Genomic DNA, 16,060 nt, shown 5'->3' on the forward strand with positions numbered 1-16,060 from the left:
GGTTCTAGAGGCTAGAAAGTCCAAGATTGAAGGGGTGACACCTGGAGAGGGTCTTCTTGTGGCATTATCCCATGGCAGAAGGTAGAAGTGCAAGTGGGCACTCTTGTGAGGAAGAGAAGGGGGCTGAACTCAATCTTTTATCAGGTACCTACTTCCAAGATAACAACCCAGTCCTGCATTAACAGCATTAATCCATTTCTGAGAGCAGAGCCCTCATGTCCTAATCACCTATTAAGATGTTACCTCTAAACACTGTTGCCTTGGGGATTAAGTTTCCAACACATGAACTTTGGGAGGCAAATTCAAACCACAGCACCACCTTTGAAAGCCTGAAACCCTTTTTGTTTTGTTTCTTTACCAATGTTTGTTTGTTTGTTTGTTTTCATTAAAATGCTATTGGCCAGGCGCAGTGGCTCACATCCGTAATCCCAGCACTTTGGGAGGCTGAGGCAGATGGATCACCTGAGGTCAGGAGTTTGAGACCAGCCTGGCCAACATGGTGAAACCCAGTCTCTACTAAAAATTAAAAAATTAGCTGGGTAGCATGCGCCTGTATTCCCAGCTACTGGGGAGGCTGAGGCAGGAAAACTACTTGAACCTGGGAGGTGGAGGTTACAATGAGCTAAGATCGGCCCCCTCTCAAAAATAAATAAATACAAATAAAACAAAATATGCTATCTAAGCCAAATTCTAGCCTTTCTTTCATTTCAACTACTCATCAAGAGGTTTCTGCCTTGCTGTGCACTGCATCCATTAATAAACTGTTTTTCTCTTGTTAACCTTTTTTTAGTCTAATTTATAGGGCCCTAGCCAGAGAACATTAGTAGATGGAGCATATTTTTTGTCCCCTACAAAAGCTATTGCTGTATAACAAAGCAACCCAAAACTCGGTGTCTTAAGACAACTACTTAATATCTTTTGTGAGTCATTGGGTCTGACAGTTAAGTCTCTCCTCACTTTTTCATCATAACTTTCTCATCAGTTCTTGGTATTTATTATTCCAGATGAACTAATAAAACTATTTTCTCTAATTCCCAAAAGAAATCATTGAGGTTTTAATTGCAATTTCCCCAAACATTTATTTATTTTAGAAAGATTGATGTTTTTATATTGTCTTTTCACCTAAAACCATGATATACCCTTCTATTTTTTCAGACCTTGTTTTCTGTCTTTTCCTAACATTTTACAGTTGTATTCAAGCAGTCCCTGGTTTTTTTTCTTAGTTTTGTTAATAAGCATTTTACAAGTTTTATGGCTGTCATTGGGGCATTTTCATTTGTAGTCTATTATTATTAACACAGAGAATTTTGATTTGTACACATTTATCTTATGCCTAACCTCTTTACTAAAGTCAAATTTAAGTTTTAAATTTCCCTTTCTACAAAATTATATTGTACTTTTCATTTTTCTTTCAATTCTCAATTTAGAACTCTTGTTTTTTCGTACTCCTTTCTTACTATTCCTTACTATGCGCCCAGTGTTGTTACAAGCATTAAATAAAATAGTATATGCAAAGCACTTTGCACAATGGCTGGCAAAAAGAGCAGTTAGCACTCAGTAAATCTTAGCCATTATTAAGAATTTGCTGTTTATTCAAGATGAATTTAAACTTTATGCTATACTTTGGTCATCATCCTAGTCATAGCCATGAGATCTTTTGACTACGTGAAGCGGGAAAAAAATATATGTGTGGAAAACTCTGGGAAACAATATACAATTTTGTATTTCATATTCCCATATTCCCGATACCTGTTAATATCCAGACTATACAAATAATGAGCTAACACATGAAGCACCATTTATAGTTAGTTCAATTCTAAAGATTAAATGTATGTAAGATTTTATGCTTTGATGAGAAGTATCAAATTGAATTTTTAAATGAAAATTGTAATGCTTATAAAATGCAGCTTTAATATAACCAATGAACACAATTAAAGCAGACCTTCTTAATTAAATATAATGTTGAGAATAATCTATGTTTCTAATTCTGATATTCCACTGCCTGTATTGAAAGACACTTGATTCTGCTTTCCCAAAGGGCTATCATTTTTTTCAATTTTTTTCTATTACATTTGAATTTGTCTATGCTTGTTTTAGATAAATGTTTCCATTTTTCTGCTTTTTCCCCTTGTAAAAATATACTTTTATAAAAAATCTAAGAAACACTAGAGAAGTTGGACACAAGGAAAAAGAAGTGCAGCTGAACCAAGAATACCGTGTTTTGACTGCCTTTGGATTTGTATCTACCATGTACCTCTACAGTCACGTGCAGCACAAGGATGTTTTAGTAAACAACAGACTATATTCCTAGACTGACTACATACCTACAGAGGGTAGTCCCATAAGACTGTAATGCTGTATTTTTACTGTACCATTTCTATGTTTACATACACAAATACTTACCATTTTACTACAATTGCCTATAGTATTCAGTACAGTAACATGCTGTTCAGTTTTGTAGCCTAGGAGCAACAGGCTATACCATATAGCCTAGGTGTGTAGTAGGCTGTACCATCTAGGATTAAGTCAACTCTATGATGTTTGCACAATGACAAAATCACCTAAGGACACATTTCTTGGAATGTATCCGTGTCATTATATTTAGTCACTTGGCTCAGTGAGCTAGAGAGTGGTACTATGAAGCAAAGATTCCAAGGTCTAGTCTTGTCAATTTTGATATCACTGTATTTCTTGGCCCAAAGACTGTATTTTAAAAGTAAGTAATTATTAATAAAAGCAGCAGTTCTTTAATGCAGTATTTCATTTAATTCCTGACTATAACTTTTGCGTCACAAACAAGGAAACTGAGGCCTAATAAAGCTGAAAGTCAAAAACCAAGGAGGAATTAATGGTTTGACTTCAGAATCTGAATTCTTAATCACAAAACTATATTCTCTTAAACTTTTGTCTTCTGTTATGCCAAAACATTTTCTCCTAAGTAATTAAATTTTTAACTGATTTCTTACTCAAAATTCTTTATTGCTATGAGTAGCCCATTAGAAATTGCTTACAACATATCAAAAGTCAAATTCCTATATATGTGCCTGTATAGAACATATACATGTGGCCCTGGATCACACAAAATAGCACTGGCCATATGCTCAGGTTGAAAACTCACTTAAAGCAGGCTTCAGGGCAGCCAGATGGTGATTCCAGAAATGTGTCAGACATAGCTCAGTCTTCCCTTTGAATTACTCTAACTTGGCTGTTTTTTCTTGGAGAAGTGATTATGCAGCAAGGTCCCACTAAGTTTGCTTTTAACATACAATTACTTTTCTCTTGGGAGGACAAGAGCAGTTATCTTCTTGGGGAGAACACATGATTCTCAGACTGGATAAGCCAAGGTGAAGGGAAGCAGAGAGGACATTGGTCTTCTTATTTCAGTGTAGATGTTTTCCCCTTCTTAATAAAGATCATTATAGACGCCCAGTGCTGGTACAGGTCTGGGAGATAAAAGTTCATGATGAAATTTTCCATGCTTCTTATTTCAGTTCCTTAAATCTAGGCCCTAAAGTCTGGTGCCATTTCGCTTGGGAATCATGGGGAGCAGAAAGTGGGGATAAGAAGGCTTCAGTCTTACCCTGCCTCTGCTCAGTTGTAGTCCTCAAATGCATATCATTAAGGGAGGCCAGATTTTAGCTCAGTCTAGAAAAAGACTGACTGAGAGTTAGGTGGGCAGGGTATTTTTTGCGCAACTTATATATAATTATATTCAGGACAAGACTGTGTGGAATAGAAAATGCGATCCTGCAGAAATACAACCAAAAAGGCTTGCAGGCCTTCTAAGAAATACACTCCACACATAAAAGAAGCCCAGCGGGCAAATACCTCCTTACTTTGCAAGCCAACCCACTCCTGGATGTATATGTGCTGATAAGGATATATCATATGTGGGAAGCATGACTTCCGAATTTTCCCTGATAAAGAATTTGAATGTTGACTTCCAAGAGAAAGACATAATTGTTCCCCTCTTGGATGGAAACGGAACTCAAATATGTGGTCCTGGTTATCATAGTGAAATAGAGAATTGACAGATTTCAAACATTATATTTCTGCCAAGATGATTGCAATTTTCCTTCTTCCTTTAAAAAAATATATTTTTCCATTCACTTTTCCAGCTAATGAATAGATAAAAATGGCACTGAGATTTCCAAGACCACTTGGCAGGAGAGGTTTGATATGAGGGTTGAATGTTTTAAACATTGGTTTGAGCTTATTTTTATGAACTGGAAGAGGAAAAATGAAATTTCTGCATATATTAGATTTGTAAAGACTCAAATACCAACCTGTGAACTGGTGGAAATCATTGGTTGCTTTTATTTTCTTTTCTGTCTGGAACATACAAGTGGGTGACTTACCCCATGGGCACAGGAGTCTGGAATCATGTTCTCACCAGGTCCCCCTCTGGTGAGCTGGAGGCAGGAGGTCACAGAGGGGACTACACTAACGACAATTGCCTGATAGAACACATGGTTACTTTCTAGACCATATTTCACCCCAGTGCTGTTAATTTCTCATCTTCTCATTCTCACCTTAATAAGTATATTGGTGTAGTCTTGAAAGGATGCTGTTTCTTGACTGCCAAGTATTTTTTAAAATGTCTTTTCCCCCTTGTATGTTTAGCTTTTAAAATACACTGTTGACAGTAAAAATCATCTAGAGATTTGGCAGTATCAAGAATTTTATGAAAAGTACACTTTTTTTCACGTGCCACCTGTCATGGTCAGGGTTCTTGGTAACAAATGATAGAAACTTACTCCAGTTAATTTAGGAGTATCTGTGATACCCTTCAGTCTTTGTAGAGAATTTATGGGAGGGCTACTGGGTATTTTACAGAATTGATGAAAAATGCAAAAGAATGAGGTTTAGAAAGTGGTTCAAGAATGAAAGTAAGTTGGTAGTAGAGGACCCAGCCAAGGTTATGTCCCTGGAATATTCTAGATAGGACAGCACTTCTACACGAGACCCCACCTCCATGGGTACCATCTCCACTACACAGTTGCTGCCTCCAGAATCCCAGCTCTGTCCTTGCCACCACGAACTCACAATGCATTGTCTCTAGAACTTTGCATCTCTTTCTACATGTTCAATTCTGGTGGGAGTTTCTGAATTAGTGGAGTTAAGGTGTGATGTCACACTCTAGCTGTTTGTGGTTGGAGGAGTATCTGTGGTACCCTTCAGTTTTTGTAGACTTAAATAAAGGAGTTATTCCTAAATAGTGAGATCTAAATAATGTGGAGCAAAAAATATGTGTGTATATGCATATCAACTACTACCTCTAATTTTTCCCAACACATCCATATGCCACTCTATACCACTTCCTAATGAATATTTTTATTCACAATCCACTTACTCATATTCTCCATTTATTCTATGTATCAATTTCTCACTAATGATTCCATGATCCACTTTTTTTGCATTTTTCCTTCTATTTCTTTTCCTAGTGGTATTTTGTTTCCATTTGCCTGAATGCCAGTACACAACTTCCATGTATAATCTGCTATCCCTTTATAAATGCTGAATCTTCAAGGCCAGATCACAAAAGATTATTTCATCATAGAAAGTATGATCATAAAAAGCTGATCTCAGCCAGAATTCTATACCCAGTTCCTGCATCTTTACTTGAAGATCCTATTTGATATTCTACAAATGCAAATATTCTATAAGAGCCAACTTGATAGGCTGCCCCATCCTCCACACCCCCAAGAACAGACTAACTGGAATCCTCCCACCTCCTTCTACCTTGTCTCCATTACCAGTGCTGCCATCCATCCATTTGTCTCATCCAAATCAGGAATTTGGAGGTCTGTGCAAGTTCTCCTTTCTTCTTCACCTCTACATCCAGAGAATCAAACAACCCTGTCAGTTCTACCACATAAATATTTCTTGATTCTGCCCTGTTCTCTCATCTGTCCCTACTGCCATTGGACTAAGTCAGGCTCTCATTTTATCTTAAGTGAAGGGCCCTGCTTATTCCTTCTGCCTCATTTCTCACTGCTTCCCACACTTGGCATTTTTCACCCAAGCTGTATCCAAGGAACAGTCTCTGAAATATGTCCAACTGTTTTATGTATTTCTGTTTGCTAGGAATATGTTTTCCTACCTTTTCTACTCAGAAAACAAGTGCTCATGATACAAAACTGAACTCAGAGTTCACCTCTGCTGTGAAGCATTTCTTACCTCCTCTCACCTCCTATCTCTAATGCCATCCCCAATATCTAGTTTATTCCTTCCTCTGTTCCATCACTATTCAATCATACAGTATTCTATCTACTATTACCCCTCTTAACACTGAACTATAATTGCTGGTGTGTATGATTATAAGCTCCTTGAGACATGATGTGGTTTGGCTCTGTGCCCCCACCCAAACCTCATCTTGAATTGTACTTCCATAATTCCCATGTGTTGTGGGAAGGACCCAGTGGGAAATAATTTGAATCATGGGGGCAGTTTCCCCTGTACTATTCTCATGGTAGTGAATAAGTCTCACGAGGTCTAGTGGTTTTATCAGGGGTTTCTGTTTTTGCATCTTCCTCATTTTCTCTTACCGCCACCATGTGAGAAGTGCCTTTCGCATCCCACCGTGATTCTGAGGCCTCCCCAGCCATGTGCAACTGTAAGTCCCATTAAACCTTTTTCTTCCCAGTCTTGGGTATATCTTTATCAGCAGCATGAAAACAGACTAATACAGTAAATTGGTACCAAGAGTGGGTGTTGCTGAAAAGATATCCAAAAATGAGGATGCGACTTTGGAACTGGGTAACAGGCAGAGATTGGAACAGTTTGGATGGCTCAGAAGACACCAAAATGTGGGAAAGTTTAGAACCTCTTAGAGACTTGTTGAAAGGCTTTGACAAAAATGCTGATACTGATAAGGTCCAGGCTGAGGTGGTCTCAGATAGAGATGAGGAACTTGTTGGGAACTGGAGCAAAGGTAACTCTTGTTATGTTTTAGCAAAGAGACTAGTGACATTTTGCCCCTACTCTAGAGATCTGTGGAACTTTGAACTTGAGAGAGATGATTTAGGGTATCTGGAGGAAGAAATTTCTAAGCAGCAAAGCATTCAAGAGATGACTTGGGTGCTGTTAAGAGCATTTCATTTTAAAAGGAAAACAGCATAAAAGTTAGGAAAATTTGCAGCCTGATGATGCAGTAGAAAAGAAAAACGCATTTTTTGAGGACAAATGCAAGCTGGCTGCAGAAATCTGCATAAGTAATGAGGAGCCGAATGTTCATCCCCAAGACAATGGGGAAAATATCTCCAGCCATGTCAGAAACCTTCATGGCAGGACCTCCCATCACAGGCCTGGAGGCCCAGGAGGAAGTGGTTTGTGGCCCAGGCATAGGGTCCCTGTGCTGTGTGCTGCCTAGGGACTTGGTGTCTTGTGTCCCAGCCACTCCAGCCACTGCTAAAAGGGGCCAAGGTACAGCTCAGCCCATGGTTTCAGAGGATGCAAGCCCCAAACCTTGGCAGCTTCCACATGGTGTTGAGCCTGTGGGTACACAGTAGTCAAGAATCGAGGTATGGGAACCGCCACCTAGATTTCAGAAAATGTATGGAAACGCCTGGATGGCCAGGAAAAAGTTTGCTGCAGAAGTGGGGTCCTCATGCAGAACCTCTGCTAGGGCAGTGTGGAAGCAAAATGTGTGGTGGGAACCCCCCAACCGAGTCCCTACTGGGGCACTGCCTAGTGGAGCTGTGAGTAGAGGGCCACTGTCCTCCAGATCCCAGAATGGTAGATCCACCGCCAGCCCGCACTGTCCACCTGGAAAAGCCACACTCTTAACGCCAGCCAGTGAAAGAAGCCAGGTGGGGGCTATACCCTGCAAAGTCACAGGGGCAGATCTGCCCAAGATTATGGGAAACTACTTCTTGCATCAGCGTGACCTGGAGTCAAAAAAGATCATTTTGGAGCTTTAAAATTTGACTGCCCCACTGGATTTCGGATTTGCATGGGCCCTGTAACCCCTTTGTTTTGGCCAATTTCTCCTATTTGGGATGGCTGTATTTACCCAATACCTGTACCCTCATTGTACCTAGGAATAACTAGCTTATTTTTTATTTTACCAGGCTCATAGGTGAAAGGAACTTGCCTTGTCTCAGATAAGACTTTGGACTGTGGACTTTTGGGTTAATGTTGAAATGAGTTAAGACTTGGGGGACTGTTGAGAAGGCATGATTGGTTTTGAAATGTGAGGACATGAGATTTGGAGGGGCCAGGGGCAGAATGATAGGGTTTGGCTCTGTGTCCCCACCCAAATCTCATCTTGAATTGTACTCCCATAATTCCCATGTGTCGTGGGAGGGACCTGGTGGGAAATAATTTAAATCATGGGGGCAGTTTCCCCCATACTGTTCTCATGGTAGTGAATAAGTCTCATGAGATCTGACGGTTTTATCAGGGGTTTCCACTTTTGCATCTTCCTAATTTTCTCTTGCTGCCAACCGTGTAAGAAGTGCCTTTCACCTCCCATCATGATTCTGGGGCTTCCCCAGCCATGTGGAACTGTAAGTCCAATTAAACCTTTTTTCCTTCCCAGTCTCAGGTATGTCTTTATCAGCAGCATGAAAACGGACCAATACAAGAAACGTATCCCTACTCCCCACTCCCAAATACAGAGAACAGAATGGCAACTTTGCTACTTACTCACAACTCGTGGTCACCAATATTCTCAGTCTACTTGCTTTCCTATACCCACAGAAGTCTGCATTTCCTAACCCTCCTTACATGTGAGTGGGGCCGTGTGACCTGTTTTGCCCGATGAACCAGTAGGTGATGTGTGTTACTTCTGATTCAAAACACTGAAGAGTTGGTGTGTAATTTTCATGCTCTTTCCCTCTAAAACCTCTTTTTGACACGGGAACATAAGGTGGGAGAACTTCACCCTGAATGACTAAGGTGAACAGAATGTCAACCTGTATGGATCAAATGGCACAAATTTAGAGATGTGTTTCTACAGCATAAGCTAGTTTTTCCTAACTAAAGCAGTATGTACCCATCTATGTTCCAAATCCTTGGAAATTGTTATATAGATGTTTTAAGAATATTAGAGAAATATTCAAAGAAACTTTTTTTTGGATGGACTAAGAATGCCTTATTATTTTCCCACTTAAAATAATGGAACACAGGCTCCTGCTATCAAAAATTTCACTGTAATACAGTATTAGAAACTAAGTATTGGATTCCAGTAATAAAAGATGCCTGCATTTTCCCTCTTCCATCAGAAACTTTTTCACAAGGAGGAAAGGGTATGTGGAAACAAAGCAATATAAAATAGATCACATAAATAAGAAGCCAAAAAATTAATTTTATTGAGTAAAGAAGTTCATTCAGAGCTTACACAGATCATAAGAATACTTTAGATTATAACAGCTGGAAAGATCAATAGCTGACTGGAAAGAAGAAAGGAAGCAGTTTCTATTTTCAATGTAGAAAAAAATCTAATTGCTACAGATGTCTTGTAAAATCCTCAAAATAAGGTCTAGCCAAGTTTATTGTTTGGTAATTTTTTCTTTTTTTAAGGGGAAAAAAAGCAAGATTTAATGTGTATACTACTGGTTACAACTAATATAACAGCTTGAAAAAATCATGAGACAGAAGCATAAATATAATATAAAAAGACAAAATTTTAAAATTGTATTGTAGGAATATAACTATAATAAGTGGAAAAGATACATTAAAACCATCAGTGTGTTACACTTGTTCAAAACAGAACTCATAAGGCAGACCAAAACTGATGCAAGTTAAGGAAAATGGTCTGCTTTTAGGAAGCATGTCCAGACAGACACCACAAAGAAATGCCAACAGAGACTGTGTGGTCCCCTCTTGTTACTAGTAACATGTCAAAGGTGGAGTGACTGGGTTAACAGCCTAAGCTTTCTCCAAGGATTTGTAGTATTCCGTCAGCACAGTCCAAGCCTTGGGAGCCATGAAACCTTCAGGTGGTTTCTGGCCTTCTCGAGCAAGTTTGCGCATTCGTGTTCCTGAAATAAATTCAAAGTCTTCATGGCTAAAGGAGAGGAAAAAAAGAAAATTATTTCATAATTTTAGAAACTTAGATTTTTAAAAAGCATTTGTTCCTTCTGTTCATATTAGACAAGCTTAATGAAAAAAAAATACTGAACATAGTACTTGTGAATATAAATCTCATTTCAAATTTGTCACTGAACAAAAAACACCACTATTGAATATTACCAATTTTTAGAACCAGAAAAAAATCAGTATTTAAATTTTTATTGAGACCATTGTAGAGTCACATGAAATTGTAAGAAATAATATAGCCAGTCACCATTGTACCCTTTATCCAGTTTCCTCCCAAAGGTAACATCTTGCAAAATTATAGCATATCACAGCCAGGATATCAGTGTGGAAACAATCTACCAATCTTACTCAGACTTTCCTAATTTTACTTGTACTAATTTCTCTTATGCACTTAATACTGTACTACTTTATCACATGTGTAGGTTCATGTAGCTGCCACAGTGAAGTGACAGAACACTTCCAAAACCACACCCATCTCACGGGTTGCCCTTTTATAATCATACCCGCATTGCCCCTCTGCCCTCTCCTCGCAGCTCCTGGCAACCACTAATCTAGAACTAGATTTTTTTTTTTTTTTTCAAGAAAACACTAAATCTAATTTAGCTAGCACAAATCGAAAACTTTTAAAGAAGTTTCAATCTGAAAGGCTAAATTAATACTGGAATATTAAGAGTACAGTTGAATTCTTTTTTTTTTTTCTGGAACAGCAAATAGCAATAATCAATACTATTTAATTGACAAGACACAACAGACGTAGTGCTGATAGTTTTTCTCATCTTCACACATACAAAAACACACAAAAGCCCTCAAACCACTAAGCACAGAGCACATATAGCTATGGCATATATTGCTTACCTTAAATTCATCCATCCTCGTCTCTCAAACATGGGAACCAACCTAGATGGCCAACTAGGACTCAGCAAGCATTTAGAGTCGCTCAGGTCACCAGATCACGAGCCTGTTTACTTCTAATTGGCAGTTTTACGTTCCTTCCTCTCTTCATTATTTATAAACTTAACCTGAAAACCTGGTGCAATCATAAACTACCAAGTGGCCCTGGCTTCTGGAGGTATGCCAAGTATGTTTTAACTAATAATCACACTTCTACAAACCTAGAAGGAAATAATTAGAAGCAGACAAATATTATGCCTAAGACAGCTATGTGAAAGTCATTTTACGATAGCAAAATACTATAAATAACCTAAAGGCTGAAAGATCCTAAATAAGTTACAGTATAGTCCTCCTGAGTAGAATATTACATAGTCATTAAAGTACGGATGGGACAAGATGCTCATGATGTGATTAATGATAAACAAAATAACCAGGACACAAAACTATATACAAACATTGCTATGAACTTATAGGTGGAACCTTAGGGAAGTAATTAGAATTAAATGAGGCCAAAAGGGTGGGCCCCCTATGATGGGATTAATCCCCTTATAAGAAGAGACAGGAGATTCTTGCTCTTTCCTCTACATAAGGACACAGCAAGAAGGCAGCCATCCACAACCAGGAAAAAGGGTCCTCACCAGACACCGCACCTGCTGGCACCTTGATCTTGGACTTCCCAACCTCTAGAACTGTGAGAAATAAATGTTTGTCATCTAAGCCTTCCAGGCTGTGGTATTTTTTATAGCAGCCTGAACTCAGACAAATATCACTGCTATTTTTAGAAAACAGAGAGAGAGAGAGAGAGTGCACACATAAAGAAATATGCCCTATGTAGTCATTGTTGGGGTTTTAAAAAAAGAAGAAGTATGCCCAAATGTTAACAGTGGTTATTTCTAGGAAGTGGTCTTACAAGTGCTTTTTATTTTGTTCATGTTTTCTGCAGTTTTCTACAATGATCATTTCATCAATTATCAATATTATCAAAATCAAATAAGAATGTCAATTATTATAATTTTATAATGAGTAAAAACTTATTTTAAAAATCTCTATCCAAAGTGATCATTCTGGCCTCACAACAATTATAATGGCTATTAACACACCTGTAAATGACAGACATTAGCAGTAAAAAATACATCTGAATGGTGCTAGGGACACCAAATATATTCAATAAATATTAACTGACCAGTGATAAGGTGGTTTATTATCTAACTAGGAGCTCAGTAAATATTTGGTGAAATATGAAAGGATAAATAGGTACATGTAAAGGAAAATGTATTGGTTCAATATAGTACCATTCATAGCCCTTAATGAGTGACTTTACACTGTGGCAAAAAGGGGAATTTAGCTTTACTGAATAATGTGGTCAATTTGTGCTACTACTTTGTTTGTTTTTTGAAATACATTAATGTTTTATTCAAATGTAACAAATTAAGAATGGGTCTTAGAAGTGGGTGGCAGAGGGTCGTAAGACAAAAAACTAACATGCATTAAGATGGGATAGAAGTGCTGATATAAATAAGTGAACACATAAATACATAATATAAGAAATGTTAGTTACTGAAGTTTGGGCTACTTCTACATTCCCTTTTATCTAAATCTGGACTATTCATATTAGAAGTTTCAGCATGCCCTTCATAATGATCTCATCAATAATCCTCTTCAGATCTGTCTTCTCTCTGACCTCACTCACCTCCACACTAGTCAGCTTTCCACCATTTTCCTTATCACAGTTCACTGAGTCTAGCTATGAGCTTGTGGGCTATCCATTCACTAGGGTGGGCTCTAGAACAAGAAAGAAGTGTTATGATTTCCTTAGTGATCTAGGTGGTATATCAAGCTTCTGGTTTCTTCTGTTTGATGTTTGTTATCTGTGTGCTCAATGACTCAACTGCTCACAGGGTCTATATGAGACTTGGGCTTTTTTTTTTTTTTTTTTTTTTTTTTTTTTTTTTTAATCACCGGCCTCCAAGCATCTCCTGTACCTGACCTACCGCTCTGCCTGACCACTGCTGTCAGTTCTTAGAATCAACTTGACACCCGGTCTAGTTCTACCTCTTAGATTCACTGTTGGCTCCAATTCTGGCCTTTCCAACTTCCCACTGAGGAACCAGGATTCTAACAAATGTTCCACTCCCCTTTGAAACATGTCTAAGAGTTTTACTCTGGAATGCTATACATATATGATATGAATATAAACTAGTGTGACTCATTTAATCAGTCACAAGAAAAATCAATGTCAGTGTTTTATAATCTAACTATTAAGCAGAAAGGTACTACTACTTTAATTCAGATATGTGACATCCTCCCCTAGTCATCCTGTCTATTCTTCCTATTCCCTGCATTACCATGAAGATAGACATACACATTCAACTCAGTATTTCAACTCTCATCTTCTTAGGTAAAACACATTTTACATGTCTACACCAAATTATTAAAGATGATGGAAAAAGGAAAGATTAACAGATATTGCTTCAAAATAAGATGGTTTGATTCAGAGAGTTTATAAATGTGGGGAGTACCTCCCACCTCTATCATATTCAATGTGCAAGAAATGCCAAGTCGACCATGATATACGGGTCCATGCAGATGAGCTGGTTACTATAGCTCAAAATAAAGCAAACTATCATCTTTATATTACATAAAGGACTATGACTTAAGGGGAGAAAAACAAAGTTACTGCATGTGAAATGAGCCTAGAAAAATAATCAAGGCTACGAGAGAAGAGATTTCAAAAACAATCAGGAGAGCTGGAGTTAGAAACACTTTGTAAGTTTATCAAAACTAAAATAAAAACTGAGTTTGAGAAAATGGAGAAGCTCTCCAAAGAAAGAAAACTCACCAAAAGGCAAAACATTTGTCAAATTGAACTCAGCTCTGCACCAAGCGGACCTAATAGATATCTACAGAACTCTCCACCCCGAATCAACAGAATATACATTTTTTTCAGCACCACACCACACCTATTCCAAAATTGACCACATAGTTGGAAGTAAAGCTCTCCTCAGCAAATGTAAAAGAACAGAAATTATAACAAACTGTCTCTCAGACCACAGTGCAATCAAACTAGAACTCAGGATTAAGAAACTCACTCAAAACCACTCAACTACATGGAAGCTGAACAACCTGCTCCTGAATGACTACTGGGTACATAATGAAATGAAGGCAGAAATAAAGATGTTCTTTGAAACCAATGAGAACCAAGACACAACGTACCAGAATCTCTGGGACACATTCAAAGCAGTGTGTAGAGGGAAATTTATAGCACTAAATGCCCACAAGAGAAAGCAGGAAAGATCCCAAATTGACACCCTAACATCATAATTAAAAGAACTAGAAAAGCAAGAGCAAACACATTCAAAAGCTAGCAGAAGGCAAGAAGTAACTAAAATCAGAGCAGAACTGAAGGAAATACAGACAAGAAAAACCCTTCAAAAAATTAATGAATCCAGGAGCTGGTTTTTTGAAAGGATCAACAAAATTGATAGACCGCTAACAAGACTAATAAAGAAAAAAAGAGAAGAATCAAATAGGCGCAATAAAAAATGATAAAGGGGATATCGCCACCGATCCCACAGAAATACAAACTACCATCAGAGAATACTACAAACACCTCTACGCAAATAAACTAGAAAATCTAGAGGAAATGGATAAATTCCTCAACACATACACTCTCCCAAGACTAAACCAGGAAGAAGTTGAATCTCTGAATAAAACAATAACAGGAGCTGAAATTGTGGCAATAATCAATAGCTTACCAACCAAAAAGAGTCCAGGACCAGATGGATTCACAGCTGAAATCTACCAGAGGTACAAGGAGGTACTGGTACCATTCCTTCTGAAACTATTCCAATCAATAGAAAAAGAGGGAATCCTCCCTAACTCATTTTATGAGGCCACCATCATCCTGATACCAAAGCCTGGCAGAGACACAACCAAAAAAGAGAATTTTAGACCAATATCCTTGATGAACATTGATGCAAAAATCCTCAATAAAATACTGGCAAACCGAATCCAGCAGCACATCAAAAAGCTTATCCACCATGATCAAGTGGGCTTCATCCCTGGGATGCAAGGCTGGTTCAATATATGCAAATCAATGAATGTAATCCAGCATATAAACAGAACCAAAGACAAAAACTACATCATTATCTCAATAAATGCAGAAAAGGCCTTTGACAAACTTCAACAACCCTTCATGCTAAAAACTCTCAATAAATTAGGTATTGATGGGACATATCTCAAAATAATAAGAGCTATCTATGACAAACCCACAGCCAATATCATACTGAATGGGCAAAAACTGGAAGCATTCCCTTTGAAAACTGGCACAAGACAGGGATGCCCTCTCTCACCACTCCTATTCAACACAGGGTTGGAAGTTCTGGCCAGGGCAATTAGGCAGGAGAAGGAAATAATGGGTATTCAATTAGGAAAAGAGGAAGTCAAATTGTCCCTGTTTGCAGATGACATGATTCTATATCTAGAAAACCCCATCGTCTCAGCCCAAAATCTCCTTAAGCTGATAAGCAACTTCAGCAAAGTCTCAGGATACAAAATCAATGTACAAAAATCACAAGCATTCTTATACACCAATAACGGACAGAGAGCCAAATCATGAGTGAACTCCCATTCACAATTGTTTCAAAGAAAATAAAATACTTAGGAATCCAACATACAAGGGACGTGAAGGACCTCTTCAAGGAGAACTACAAACCACTGCTCAAGGAAATAAAAAAGGATACAAACAAATGGAAGAACATTCCATGCTCATGGGTAGAAAGAATCAATATCGTGAAAATGGCCATACTGCCCAAGGTAATTTATAGATTCAATGCCATCCCCATCAAGCTACCAATGACTTTCTTCACAGAATTGGAAAAAACTACCTTAAAGTTCGTATGGAACCAAAAAAGAGCCCGCATCGCCAAGTCAATCCTAAGCCAAAAGAACAAAGCTGGAGGCATCACGCTACCTGACTTCAAACTATACTACAAGGCTACAGTAACCAAAACAGCATGGTACTGGTACCAAAACAGAGATATACATCAATGGAACAGAACAGAGCCCTCAGAAATAATGCCACATATCTACAACTATCTGATCTTTGACAAACCTGACAAAAACA

At 38.1% G+C, this 16,060-nt stretch overlaps 1 protein-coding gene across 3 annotated transcripts in view; it reads right to left on the reverse strand.

Moving 5' to 3' along the window:
* Positions 1–9,290: 9,290 nt before the first annotated feature.
* Positions 9,291–16,060, reverse strand: part of PAPSS1 (3'-phosphoadenosine 5'-phosphosulfate synthase 1) — a 114,061-nt gene continuing 107,291 nt past the window's right edge. For all 3 annotated transcript variants that reach the window (XM_054486655.2, XM_054486656.2, XM_054486657.2), the window contains one exon: positions 9,291–10,012. In XM_054486655.2, coding sequence (XP_054342630.1) covers positions 9,874–10,012 — 139 coding nt within the window. In that variant the 3' untranslated portion in view covers positions 9,291–9,873. The remainder of the gene's footprint in view (positions 10,013–16,060) is intronic.

The sequence above is a fragment of the Pongo pygmaeus genome, chromosome 3 (genome assembly GCF_028885625.2).
Source record: "Pongo pygmaeus isolate AG05252 chromosome 3, NHGRI_mPonPyg2-v2.0_pri, whole genome shotgun sequence".
Taxonomy (NCBI): Eukaryota; Metazoa; Chordata; class Mammalia; order Primates; family Hominidae; genus Pongo; species Pongo pygmaeus.